The following is a 13,900-nucleotide window of genomic DNA, read 5'->3' on the forward strand; positions in this document are numbered from 1 at the left end:
TAATCGGAATATTTTTATTTTATTTCTTGAAAAGGGCAAAATATTACAAAAATAAAATATTAGAAGATGATTTGTAAGAAAAAACGTAAACGTTGGGGTGTTTGCCTGTAACACAAAAAATATATGATTCAATCATATGAAATTATCACCGAAAAAATCAGGAATAGCGACGGGCGGGTGTGTAATTTCAGAAAGTTAGAATTAATGAGTTAATTGATGAAGATGGGGTGGGGTGGGGTGGGGGTGGGGGCCTCATGGGCATGCATGAGCATGAAGAAGGCTACTTTAGTACACAATTAATATCAATCACTGTCCAAATATTTATTACCATGTGATCTGAGCTTTGCTTTGATTTTTTCATCTGCTGCAATTCCTACTAAGCAAATCAGTATATATATATATATATACCCCATTAATTAATTAATAATTGACTTTAGTTTGAAACAAAATTATTAAATTTCCACTGCAGTACGCTCTTTTCAATTAATGTGATCGAATGATATAATTTAAAATTTATGATAAATTAATATTATTTACCACAGTTAATGTCAAATAAAATCAACACAAAAATTTAAATTTTTACCAATATTTGTCATGTTTTGCATTTATCTAAAATATTTGTCATATATAGTTTGTAGTTGTAGTTGGTGTTTTGGCATATCTAGTGGAAACAACGATTAATAATTACTGTCCAATCATGATTAATTAGTATTAATCACAATATTATACTTTGATAATGAACCATAATGAGAAAAACATATTTATTTTATTGTCACTTCTTGAAAAATAGAGAAAAATGGTAATTCAGCACAAGAAAGAAAGAAAGAATATATATATATTATATGTTGAATTTTGTGAATTATTTATACTATTATTAAAAAAATTACCATACTAATTTTTGAATACCCAAATTTATACTTTATTTTATTTCTTTTCTTTTAAAAAAATATGTTCTTATTAGTAATTTATATTTTTTTTAATAATCTCATAATTATATTTTTTTTCTCTTAACTACGATACTAACTAATTTTAATTAATGGGTATGGTTGGTAAGCAGTTCTGCAGCAATAAATACGAGTGGGCTACTACAAGAATAGATTTTCAAACCAAAATACAGACCCCCCCCCCCACCCCCCCCACCCCGCACCCACCAGTCAATTAAGTTGAAGAGTAAGTTTGAAAATAGGAAGAGTTGAGTGGCATTAATAGTAATACCGAAAACAGAAAGAGAGGAGAAAAAGAAGAGCATGCAATCTGGCAGAGTCGTGTGGGCGTGATGAGTGCGACTTATCACTCGACAATTTGGAATTCTTTTGGTTTTTAGGTTCTTGGAAAAGGGACTGAAAATGCGACAACACTCCTAACGCACACACATACTCTGCATGGAAACCAATTATTATTTTTGTGACCCTCACCCACCTTTTTTTCAAATTTTAATTATTACTTTATATACACATTTTCTGCTATTTATTTTGGGTCAAAGTCAAACCCAGATTTTTTATGTTTTATTTTTTAATACATTCATATCTAATCTTCATCCATAACATTTTTATCAACATACCAAGAAAAAGGAAAAAAAATAAAATTTTTAGTTATTACAAAACATAAAACACAAATATATTCAAAGTTTAATATTCGTGTAACTGCAACTCCCGACTCCCAAATAAAAAAGACAAAGAAAGAAAGAAAAAGGGTAAATTTTGTGTACCTAGGATGCCACCTTTGTGTCTTTGGTAGTGCAACTTTGTATAGGTCCATCACACAGCTCTCTTACGCAACTTTGGTGCCCAAAAGGTAATGTAATTAGTTCCTATATAAGTCGCATTTTTGGGTCATTTTAAAAAATTATTTTAATTCAAATATAAAGTAATTCACTCGATTTGAGTCATTTCGTTCTTCATGACGATTACTTTATTACAAACGAGTTCAGTATAATAGTCGATGTTTTGAAAATTCACATACACCCTAAATTAAGAGGGGACTTGTAATAATATAGGTGTCCGGTGTTACGTTATTTATTAGTCCATTACGACACGCACACACTAGAAATAATCGAACAGTAATGTATATTTACTAGATTGTTGATGTTTTTTCACTTAGCCTTTGATACTTTCTACCTACACTTAAAATAAAATGTAAGAATTAAGATAACAATAAATAGTTGTTTGCTGTAGTTTTTTTATGGGCAACTATTCATTTGATAACGACAAATGTTTTTATTATAATTTTTAGTTGTGACAAATATCTTATTTCTTGACGAAAAATTAATGTTTTGTATCGATTTTATTGAATCATAATTAATATAATTTTTAATTATAGTTATTAATATTGTAATGAATAGTAATTATTTTTAGAAGATAGAGGGAATAACTAATAATGACTGTCTAACGTAGCTGGTGTCGAGATATGACAAGCTACTAATATTTGTTCTGACAAAGCTTCTTCCCTTCAATGGATTTTACAACTCAACGGTTTGGCAGCAGATGGATTAATTAATTAATTAAGTGATCAATATATATATATATATATATATATTTTCCATCAAGAAATTATCATTACAAGGAATTAAAACACACGACATTTCCACGTTGTTTTTCACATTATTTTCAATGTAATTATATTACATAGATTGAAGATTTTGCAACCAATTTGGGTATATATGCACGTTGGAAACTATGACCAGCCTTTAATTATTTTCTTTTAAGAAAAATTTGAGGTCTGTTAGTAGGAATATGACTTAGTATTATCGTTAATTACCATAATTAGAGATAAAAAATCATTGTAGAATAAAAATCAATTATGACTGTGCAATGTTTTTATGCAAATAAGGCTAAAATATTAGTTATAATAAAAAATTATAGCAAATATTTAAAATTATATATGATGAAATGTTGATTAAAATGGAAGTTTTTGCATTGACTAATTTTTACTGCAGTAAATAATATAAATTCGATACGATTTTTAAATTATAGTGATTTATAATGTACAAAATAATACATTTTTTTTTATCTTAATCAAGATGGACTCGACTAGATCTTGAGATTGCATATCATCATCAATTTCATGATCTTTTGTTAATCAATTCATAATACAAAAAATAAAAAAATAATTACACTTTCGTCTTTGAGGTTTGATGTAATTACACGTAGACCCATGTGATTTGTAAAATTACATCTGGCACATTTGAGATTTGTTTCTATTTAACAAATAAGTCCATCCGTTAGTTAAAATTTATAAAATTTGCTGATATTAACAAAAGAACTGAATGAAAATTGATATTTATTCTCGATTGACTTATTAGTGATTTATTGCAAGTCAAATAATTTGTTTTGAACTAAACTACATTTATAACGGTGAAGATATATCTACCCACATGCATTAGCGCGGAAGAAATGAGGGTGATTTGGTCATAAAAAAATCATTTAACCTGCAATAAGACAGTAATAAGTAAATGGGGATAACATAGATTTGTGTTTTCTATTTTTTTGTTAATATGAACAAATTTATTAAATTCTGACTAACAGAAAAATTTATGAATTAGATAGAAGCAAACCTTAGGACAGCTTTCTCCAGTTTATATGCGTCAAAGGGGTGAGTGTGTGTGAGTTGTGGTGTTGATGATGAGTAGAAAGGAGGGTTGGAGGACGAAAAAGGCAAAGAAAAGACTCTCTCTGTTTCTTTTGGTGGATTTGATGATACGATGAGGGTTTTTATGTTCACCAGAAACGAGGATTATTTATTATATACATATGTGACTTATGATGTTTATGTTTCTATCTTCCTGTCTAATTCTAAACATCACCCTCTTCTGTAAATCAACCATCCAATCAATTTTAATTACTCTCTGTCTTACAATTATTACCACCACACACACCTGTTTATTATTTATTATTCATTTTTTTATTCAATTTAAATTTGAAATTCTTTTTTACCAACTATTCACATAATAAATATATTATGTTTATTAAAAATAATTATATATTTTTTAAAATATAGTATAATTATACATAAATTCTTTATACTTTAAAAAATTATATCTAAATATTCATGAGTTTTGCTTTAAATAATAATTAAGTTCTTTATTAGTTAAAATTTACTGATATTAACAAAAAAAATATAAAATATTATATTTATTCTCAATTAATTTATTAGATACAGTAAATTTCTAATAAATCAATTAAGACTAAATATCAATTTTTAATCTATTTTTTTGTTAATATAAAAAAATTTAGTGAATTTTAATTGAAGGAGAGTCATATTTACGAGACATAAGCAAATTTTGGGAGTACTAGATCTGTTTTTTTTAGCTATAAAAAATTTATGTATAATTACGCGATAAATGAGATTTTAATTATCCTATAATCAATTCAAATTGGATGGAATTAAAATTTACAGATTACTTATTTACTGTAGCAGCCTCACCTCACATCTTAAATAGCACCCCAACTGTCCCTCTTTTCCCACCTCTCATTTATGCTTCTTCTTTGCCGCACACCTTACAGTGCGTGTTGATTGTTACGTCACAAGTAGAGGACAGGGTTTAAGGATGGAGTATTGGATTCATGGTGGGTTTATCAAAGGGCTTCTTACAGAGTTTATTGGCATTCTGTCCACCTCCTCCTCCTCCTCTTGTGGTTTGAACAAACGACAAGAATTCACTGTAAGGAGGTGGGCATACTGCCAACTGACCTCTGTTGGATTCTCTTTGCAAAACCCTCGTGAAATTTGCTTCAATTTCCTGCTTCTTCAGGCCCTTGTTCTCCACACATCAAGGTAAAGCTAGAAACCCTTCTCCCATGATCATCTGATATTTACTAATTTTCCTTTTATTAAAAAAAAGAAATTGTTCATTGCATGAATCCTCGGATTTGGGCAAGCCCTTGTGCAGGTAGCTAAGAATAATCTCTTACAATAGTACTGATTTGAAGTTGAAGATACAGATTCAGGATTCAAGATTCATTCATCCTGATAACTGAAACCCTAATGTTTAAGATATATAATTCAAGTTCGATTCATTCAAATGTTTGAAAACCTCTCTCCTTTATTGCAATTTGCCTGGATCAAGTCCAGCCTTGTCCGTCTGCCTGTGATTTTAGAGTTTGTAGGTTAGAAAGTAGTCATCATCCCAACGTACGACTAAACAGAAATGGAGAGAAGAAGAAAAGAAAACCCCAGAACACATATATAGTTCGTGGGGGTGGACAAATCGATTCATACAACCTTATAGATTTGTGTGTTAGAACAAGAAAAATAGGAGACAAGTTGTTTATCCTTAAAATTTTCTCTTCTTTTCTTTTGTAGCCACTGATGAACAAAGACAAGACTGTTATCTTCAGCTTCTGCGCTTTTACATCCCAAATCCAGGCTGGTATCCCTTTTTCTTATTTACGGGTCCATGCAATTCTTCTTCCCCTACTAACTACATATTTCTATGATCATGAAGATACAAAAACACACACATGTGTGTGTGGGAAAAGCAAGAACACACACAGAGGAGTAGAGAGATGGGAATGTGTGTTGGTGGTGGTAGGGCAGGAAGGAATATAATTAGGGCAGCGGGTAAGAAAATGCTTTTGAATGCAGAGCCTCGTATATACATACGTAGCCTCATCATTGAAATTCTGACAATCGCCATTAAATTATGGGAAGGACATGAGGGGTAATAGGGGGTATACAGTAATACTATCAATACTGTATAGCAGCAGTAGCTGCCCATCACCTGCCCCATTTTTCTTCTTTTTGTTTCCAAGAGATTTACTGACACTCAAATCATCCCAACTCTCTTTTAATTCAATAAAAAAATACACCAACTCCTAATATGCATGGTGTTCTTGGACTTTAAAGTTATATAGACCTGAACAAGATTTTACCCTGACCATTGCACTTTTGGTCTAGGGTTCTACCAAAACATTTTTGATTATAGAGCTCATCAATTTATATTCATCTCACATAACTATATCTTGTGCAACATCTTGTACAAGGTTGTATTTGGACTTCAACTTGTGCATTGTTTATGAGCTTTAGTTGTTGATTGGATGTCCAGAAACATAGGTAGAGATATATTGAATCAAAACTTTTTCAATATTTGGCGTTTGTGGTTGATATAGTCCACTAATAGCCGTCATGTAGTAACAAATAGTAGATGTCGGGTTTCATATAAAATATTAATTATATTTTTGTAATAGTCATATCTCGATAATAAATAAGATGGGATGTTGGTGCATGTGCAAAAAGTTGGTTTGTAAATTATAATATTTTGATGAGAATGAATAATTATGAATTCAAAATATTGATACATGAGTAAATGATAGGTGTAAAGGGAAATATGTATGTATGTATGTATGAGTTTGGTAAAGAAAGTAAAAAGGTTGAAATGAAGATGTGAATGTTAAAAAGGTTACACCATTACTCTATCAAAACCCTCCTTAATTTTCTTATTCTTTGTTTCTTTTTAATTTTATGGGCTTTGGCCCACTAAAACATGTCTGTTCAACTTTATGGGCTAATTTAGCCCATTTAATGACTTGGGGACTATATAATTTAAAGGGTGGTTTTAATAGCTTCTATATTTATAATAGGCATAAGTCATAAGTTAAATTTAGAAATATTTAACAATAAAATGAAAATTGAAAATAATAATTTATCAATAAATAACTTTTAAGCAATTCAAAAACATAAATATCTACTCAATGGAAACTAGCACTAGGAATGGCAACAGCTGAATTTGTCAAAACTTAGGACATGTAGAATTGGACCCTGTAAACTCGATTAATATTTTTAAAAAATAAACTACCATAACTTTATAAATATAAGACAATAATATTATTAAAAGGTTTTTTTTTTTTGTAAATTTATATGTGCATGCTTTATGCATTAAAACTTATATAAATATTAAAATACTTTTAAACTATCTATATCATCATTTTAATTTATAAAAATTATTTAGTTTATGTAAGTATAAATAAATTATATATACAAACATATTTTATATAAATATAAAAAGGAAAAAATGAAAATGAATTCGAGGCGAGTTTTAATTCAAACCACTAAACATGTGATCCACTTAGACTTCAAAACCCATCCCAATCTGAGTCTGGGTTTAACTCAAACTATTACCATCCCTATTTAACACCACAATTAAATAGAGTATATCACACGAGATTTACAAAATACATAGTTTAGAGAGTTTTAAATTATTTTACTCTAATATAAGGTACAAAAACACATTAAAAATTCTCACAAATGCATATACATATTTTTTTTATTTATTTATTAAAAAGATAAATAAAATATATATAAGTAAATGAAACGGGTGGAAGATGTTGCCGTCCCCTGATATCCGCCAACGCGATCCAATTCAAATTCCAGTAAAGAATGTTGTCATGCACGCGCCACGTGCACACTAATCTCTCCTCCCCCCTCCTAAATACCTTGACGCGCCGCCTGTTATTTTTCCGCTCCCTCACGTCTCTTACCTGCTCTTCTTCGCTTCCGTCGCCCAAAAGTTTCTCCTCTCGCTTTCTGCCGCCTACTTTGTCCACAGCTCCAAGAATGGGATCATTCTCCGCCTTTGACGGGCTTTTGCAGTACCCCGTTGCTCGTCGGAACGAGTCTGTGGTTGACAATTATCATGGTGTTAAGGTCCCAGACCCTTATCGATGGTAATAGTTTGGTGTGGTTGAATATCATGTGCTGAATCCTCGTTTTAGCTTTTGGTAGTAGAGAGTTGGAAGGATTCAAATTGGAAAAAGAATTCAAACATCACCTTGAATTGATGAGGTGTTTCCTAGTTTACAAGTTTGATTTCTATGACTTTGGACTGAATGGACATCGATTCGGATATTATTTAAGCCTAATTTAACGCTATTTGAGATTTGGTATTGTTGAAATTCTTAATGGGTTTCATTTTGTTCTCCTATTTTTGTAGCAAATGTTTGTATGATGAATATGAAATAATGTGGTTAGGCTTGAGGACCCTGATTCAGCGGAGACAAAAGAGTTTGTGGAAAAGCAGATGAAATTGACGGATTCTGTGCTTAAGACCTGCGAAACAAGGGAAAAGCTTCGTGAAAAGCTTACCAAATTATATGACTTTCCCAAGTATACTGCTCCATTTAGGCAAGGTGACAAGTACTTTTACTTCCATAACACCGGCCTACAACCACAAACAGTCCTATATGTTCAGGTCTTTCTTCAAGGTTTCATCTTTTCTGTTTTTTTTAAAGTGCCACCTTATATCATGTGAATTTTGAAATTTTAGTCTTTTTGGTGGTTGTAGGATAGTTTGGATGGGAAACCTGAGGTTTTGCTTGATCCAAACACTCTAAGTGATGATGGGACTGTAGCACTGAGTGCATACGCGGTTAGTGAGGATGCAAAGTACTTGGCCTATGGCACTAGTTCAAGTGGGAGTGATTGGGTTACCATTAAAGTTTTGCGGATTGCTGATAAGAGCACTGAGCCGGATACCATTTCATGGGTAAAATTGAAAAATTGTCATGATATTTGCGATGTATTTCTTTCTAAACGTAAATCTGGGACGGAGTTGTTCTTCCTATATTGTATTACATCTGTAAACTCCAGACTTTTTGTTAATGTGCCCTGATGTATATTTGCTTTAACAGGTTAAGTTTTCAAGTATTAGTTGGACACATGATAGCAAGGGTTTTTTCTATAGCCGTTATCCAGCTCCTAAGTAAGTAATAATTGCATATGAAATATGTGCCTAACTTGCGTCCATTTGCTTCTATGTAGAGTAATTTGTTTTCAGATGAAAGATCACTGTGTTTGCTGTTAAAGCTTGATCACTTAATATTTATATTTTTGGAGCAACTGCTTTGTTGCATACTTGGTCTGCCAAGTATTTATACTATCAATCTTCTTAAGCCATTGATTCAGAATTGATCTTCATATATTATGTGTTATGGATGTTCCTTACATCTTTTCAACAGTGGGTTCTTGTGATCTTCATGTTGGATGGTTTGTTTTAAAGGGAAGGGGAGAAGTTGGATGCTGGAACTGAGACTCAAGCGAATCTAAACCATCAAATTTATTATCATTTTTTGGGTACTGACCAGTCTGAAGATATCTTATGCTGGAGCGATCCAGAAAATCCTAAACATACCCTCTCTGCTTCAGTCACAGAGGATGGGAAGGTACTAAAACTCTGACTTCACATTATTCAAAAGGTCTGCAAGTTGGTTTATTGCTCTTCTTGTTTGAGTTTGTTGCAATTCTGTCATGTGATTGATGCCATGATGAGTAAAAATACACACAAAAGATATGGACTGCTTAAAAGTGAAATTGGATTAATTGCTTCTTGAAAAGAGAACGGAAAATTAAAAAAAAGTACAATTGAACTTTTAAATAATGTCATTGTCTTATAAAATTTTTGCCCTTGACAGAGTTATGGTTTAATAAAGATAGTTTATGACATATCCGTGATCTTATGCTATAGAACAGAATGGGTAATGCAAATTGCTCTCCTTAAACTTGTCATCTAATCTTGTCTATTAAGCAATACATGCCAAAGACAAGTCAAGCCTTATCTACGATGATGGTTCTAGGGTAGAAACTTTTGGCTGGTACTCAACGGAATTAAGATGATTGCACCAATGTTAGCCTCTAGTAACATTGATGTGTAGTTGCAAGAAAAGAGGCTTTCCATGTTTTATAATATTTATTATATATATTTCTTTTATGCGCATAGATCATCTTATTTTGAGTGAGCAGCCTAATCCTTATGCTTGAAGCTGGTAATAATTGACGTACTTTCCGATTAACTGGTCCTTTAATTTTTCTGGAAATTGCAGTACGTTCTTCTGTATATTGGAGAAAATTGTGATCCTGTGAACAAGGTTTATTACTGTGACCTATTATCACTTCCCAAAGGACTTGAAGGTTATAAGGGGAAAAAAGAATTGCTTCCTTTTGTCAAGCTTGTTGACAAGTTTGACGCTTCCTATGAGTATGTTGCTAATGATGACACGATTTTCACCTTCCTCACTAATAAGGATGCTCCAAGAAACAAGCTAGTCCGAGTTGATCTGAAAGAGCCTAGTTCGTGGACTGAAGTACTCCAAGAAGATAAAAAAGACGTGCTTGAATCTGCTACAGCTGTAAATGGCAACCAAATCATAGTGAATTATTTGAGTGATGTGAAAAATGTTCTGCAAATAAGGGATCTAAAAACAGGTTCCCTTTTGCACCATTTACCACTCGAAATTGGGTCAGTATCTGAGATATCTTCTCGACGCAAAGACAGCATAATCTTTGTTGGCTTTACAAGCTTCCTTATCCCAGGCATTATATATACGTGCAACTTACAAGGCGAGGCCCCGGATCTGAGAATCTTCCGAGAAATAGTTGTCCCTGGCTTTGACAGGAGTGAATTTGAAGCCAGTCAGGTAAATACTAGCTTAAAAAAAATTTGCAGTCAAGAAGTGCGATTCATAATATGGAAGTTTCTCCTCTCTAATGTTCTGTTAGGCCCATCTTCCTACTTTGGAGAGAAATATTGTTTCACCTCCCATTTTCTTTTTACAACAAATGTTTCTGTACCTCTTGGTTTAATCAACAGCTATATACCTTTTCATTTGTACTAGTGTTAAACCATTGTTGGGATGAGTAGTGAGCTTTTACTTCTGGGCGTAAATTAATGATGTTCCTAATTCATGAGAACTGCAGTGCTAGAGTAATCATTCAATGCTTTCATATACTGATGTCATTACAATTTCTATCAACTTGTTTTTGTGTATGAACAATGAAAACTGACTCCTGTTGCAGGTTTTGGTGGGTATTCCATTGAAAGAACTTGATTCCAGTATTGTTTTCTTTATTATTCTTTTGCTTTCTGTGGTCGGTCCTTGATTGAAATATTCCTTGTTCAGGTTTTTGTGCCCAGTAAAGATGGCACTAAAATCCCAATGTTTATAGTGGCTAGAAAGGGGCTTTCCTTGGATGGATCTCATCCTTGTTTACTGTACGGATATGGTGGATTTAATATCAGTATTACACCATATTTCACCGCAAGCCGCATTTTGATCGCAAAGCATTTAGATGGTGTCTTTTGCATTGCGAACATACGCGGAGGAGGAGAGTATGGGGAAGAATGGCATAAAGCTGGTGCGCTTGCAAAGAAGCAGAATTGCTTTGATGACTTCATATCAGCTGCTGAGTATCTTGTCTCTGTTGGTTATACCCAACCGAAGAAGTTGTGCATTGAAGGTGGAAGCAATGGGGGGCTCCTTGTTGGGGCTTGTATTAATCAAGTAGCACTTCTTATCATCCTTTTCATACTTTTAGCTGCATACTTTTCTAACCGAGTTTGTTCATGAAAAACTTTGGGATATATGATTGCAGAGACCTGATCTTTTTGGCTGTGCTCTTGCTCATGTTGGTGTTATGGACATGCTAAGGTTTCATAAGTTTACCATTGGTGAGGGGTTCTCCAAAAGATGATTGCTTGTCTATTCACATTTTTTACATGTTTTAGAATTTTTAATTTGCCTCCCTCCACACTAGGCCATGCATGGACCTCAGACTATGGATGTTCAGATAAGGAGGAAGAGTTCAATTGGCTAATTAAGTGAGCACTTTCCCTTCTTGAGAATCAACTCTGTCGGCTTTCCAGACTAGATTAGACAAATGACTGGCTGTTAGCTTTGGTTTACTTGTTATTTTACCACTCCTCTTCTGTATTGTGTCTTTTGGTTAGAACATATGTGTGGTTTGTTCTTCAATTGTTTTTGTCTGGAGTAATTAGGAGTTGGAGATCTGATTGACTTATCATTGTTACTGTGAACCTCGTGATTCAAAATTTGGAGACTCAATAGACTATTTGTTTTTGGTTTTATCAAATGTGAAATCTAAATTGTGCCCCAGGAAACCTCTCAATCTTCTACGTCCTTGTTATCTTTTGACAATCCAAAATCTCCTAAATGAAGAGGTATTTCATCATGCATTTGTTTTAATGATAAAGATAAACCAAAATCAATATGCTAAGCTTATTATGAATTTTGGTTTAGCCCCTTGTTTGTACTGAGTTAATGGATTTTATTAATGCAATATTGTTTGTTCTTTATCCCAACCAGCGAGTGACTGAATCACTTATTGGAGTCCGCGTCTGAGTGAGCTAATTTTCTCTTCTTTGGCCTTTTCCTTTTTTTAGGTACTCGCCCTTGCATAATGTTAGGAGACCTTGGGATAAGACTTCTGATAAAGCCACTCAGTATCCATCCACTATGTTGTTGACGGCAGACCACGATGATCGTGTTGTCCCTCTGCACTCACTGAAGTTATTGGCGGTGTGTATTTTATCCATTGAAGTTATACCCTTTATTCTTTTTCCATTATCAACTTCTTTTTGGTAAGAGGAAGGAGTTGGGTGGTCGTGAATTATTAACTGTTTCCTAATTTTTGTTTGTGTAGGCAGACTCCACTAGGGCCAATAGCATAGTTGTGGATTATATTGTCTTATTGTATGTTCAGAACTGCCAAAAACAATAAACTGTTCGTCGTATTCTATGTTCAGAACTGCCAAAGATAATAAACTGTTCGTCGTATTCTATGTTCAGAACTGCCAAAGATAATAAACTGTTACTAATTGAAGAAAGTGCAAGTTAAGGACTTTGAGTAACTTTGAAAACGGGAAGCTATATAGTGAAATCTTTTGATACAGAATTGTACTTTTCAAGCTTAAATTGTATGTGAAACAAAATTTGTGACTGGTGGAATTTTACATAATATATGTGGAACCGCATGGCTGCTGTCTAGGGTGCTGTATCTCTGTTCTGGACCTCTCAATAGGTGGAAATGTGACTTTTAGTCTTCATTATGAAACTGCTGCCAACTTTTAGCAAAGATTGACCATCTCAGGGATAGACTTGAGAATTTTACACCATCTTTCTTTCACCTGTTACCATTCTGCATGTTGGTTCACTTCTCTAAATGTTGCTTATAGACCATGCAACACGTTCTATGCACGAGTGTGGAGAAAAGTCCTCAAACCAACCCAATCATCGGGCGCATAGAACAGAAGGCTGGACATGGAGCTGGAATGCCAACACAGAAAATAGTAAGTATATCAACCTATCACATCGCTCTTCTCAAGTTTCTCTCAACAACTGAATCAACCTGGACAAAACTGTGTTGCAGATTGACGAAGCTGCAGATAGATATGCCTTCATGGCTAAGGTGGTAGATGCATCCTGGATCGACTAGACCTAATGCCATTTTGGGTGAAGTCTACAAAATCTGGAAGTAAGAGTGTGGAAATACATGTTTTTACGGGATTTATCTGCTTGATTCAAATGGATAGGGTTTCCATCTGTTGACTTGCTAAGACATTTAGCGGGTACAATGATCATCTCTGTGGTAATTTTCCAGATAAGTGAAAGATGCTTTCTTCATTGCTGCTGCTCTGCCTTGGGAAAAAGAATGTATACTATGGGAGCCGACATACTACTCGTAGGTGGAGTTGGTTTTATGAAAAACATACCAAGTAATCAGAACAGTATTGCTTCACATTGCCCTTTAGCGTAAATTATGCCTGTCCAGGATTTTTCACATTAAATTATACGAAAATCATCAGTACGTCAACGAATTCTTGGAGTCGACCTAAGATATATATATATATATATATTTTTCTTATTATACTGGTTGGTTTGAAAGTATTAATTAAATTGATGAATTATATTGTGTCGGTATGTTATAGGTGTTGTGTTTAAGTGATATCATACATTTAATAGTTTTATATTTTTCTCTACATGAAAACATAGGATTGCTAATTTCACAACTTTTAAGATTAACAGTCATATGGGAGGCTAGAAATTCAACGGGGTGAGAGTACCTTACATTTTCTATAGGATACGCAAAATCTTGCACTTGATTATCAGCGTTG

General features: G+C 33.2%; 1 protein-coding gene across 2 annotated transcripts; it reads left to right on the plus strand.

The window, feature by feature from the left end:
• The first annotated feature begins 7,318 nt into the window (after window positions 1-7,318).
• Window positions 7,319-13,653, plus strand: LOC105178116 (uncharacterized). 2 transcript variants are annotated; one of them, XM_011101487.3, is made up of 13 exons: window positions 7,319-7,661; window positions 7,966-8,185; window positions 8,279-8,479; window positions 8,625-8,695; window positions 8,993-9,155; window positions 9,813-10,406; window positions 10,890-11,270; window positions 11,362-11,437; window positions 11,524-11,587; window positions 12,170-12,305; window positions 12,962-13,075; window positions 13,156-13,260; window positions 13,387-13,653. In XM_011101487.3, exons 1-12 carry the CDS (start codon window positions 7,375-7,377, stop codon window positions 13,219-13,221), a joined length of 2,373 nt encoding a protein of 790 aa, XP_011099789.1. In that variant the 5' UTR covers window positions 7,319-7,374; the 3' UTR covers window positions 13,222-13,260; window positions 13,387-13,653. The 2 variants fall into 2 exon arrangements, with proteins under 2 accessions (XP_011099789.1, XP_088733767.1); XM_088877641.1 differs by having other exon boundaries at window positions 13,156-13,653.
• The last annotated feature ends 247 nt before the right edge of the window (window positions 13,654-13,900 follow it).

Source organism: Sesamum indicum, linkage group LG2, assembly GCF_026168435.1.
Source record: "Sesamum indicum cultivar Baizhima isolate 11 linkage group LG2, ASM2616843v1, whole genome shotgun sequence".
NCBI lineage: Eukaryota > Viridiplantae > Streptophyta > Magnoliopsida > Lamiales > Pedaliaceae > Sesamum > Sesamum indicum.

Bases quoted from the DNA above. Each gene is read 5' to 3' on its own strand.
- LOC105178116 (XM_088877641.1), top strand. From the start codon at position 7,375: ATGTTGTCATGCACGCGCCACGTGCACACTAATCTCTCCTCCCCCCTC. The intron at 9,156-9,812 runs GTACTAAAACTC...TGGAAATTGCAG, and splicing joins CAGTCACAGAGGATGGGAAG to TACGTTCTTCTGTATATTGG. The intron at 11,438-11,523 runs GTGAGGGGTTCT...CCTCCACACTAG, and splicing joins GTTTCATAAGTTTACCATTG to GCCATGCATGGACCTCAGAC.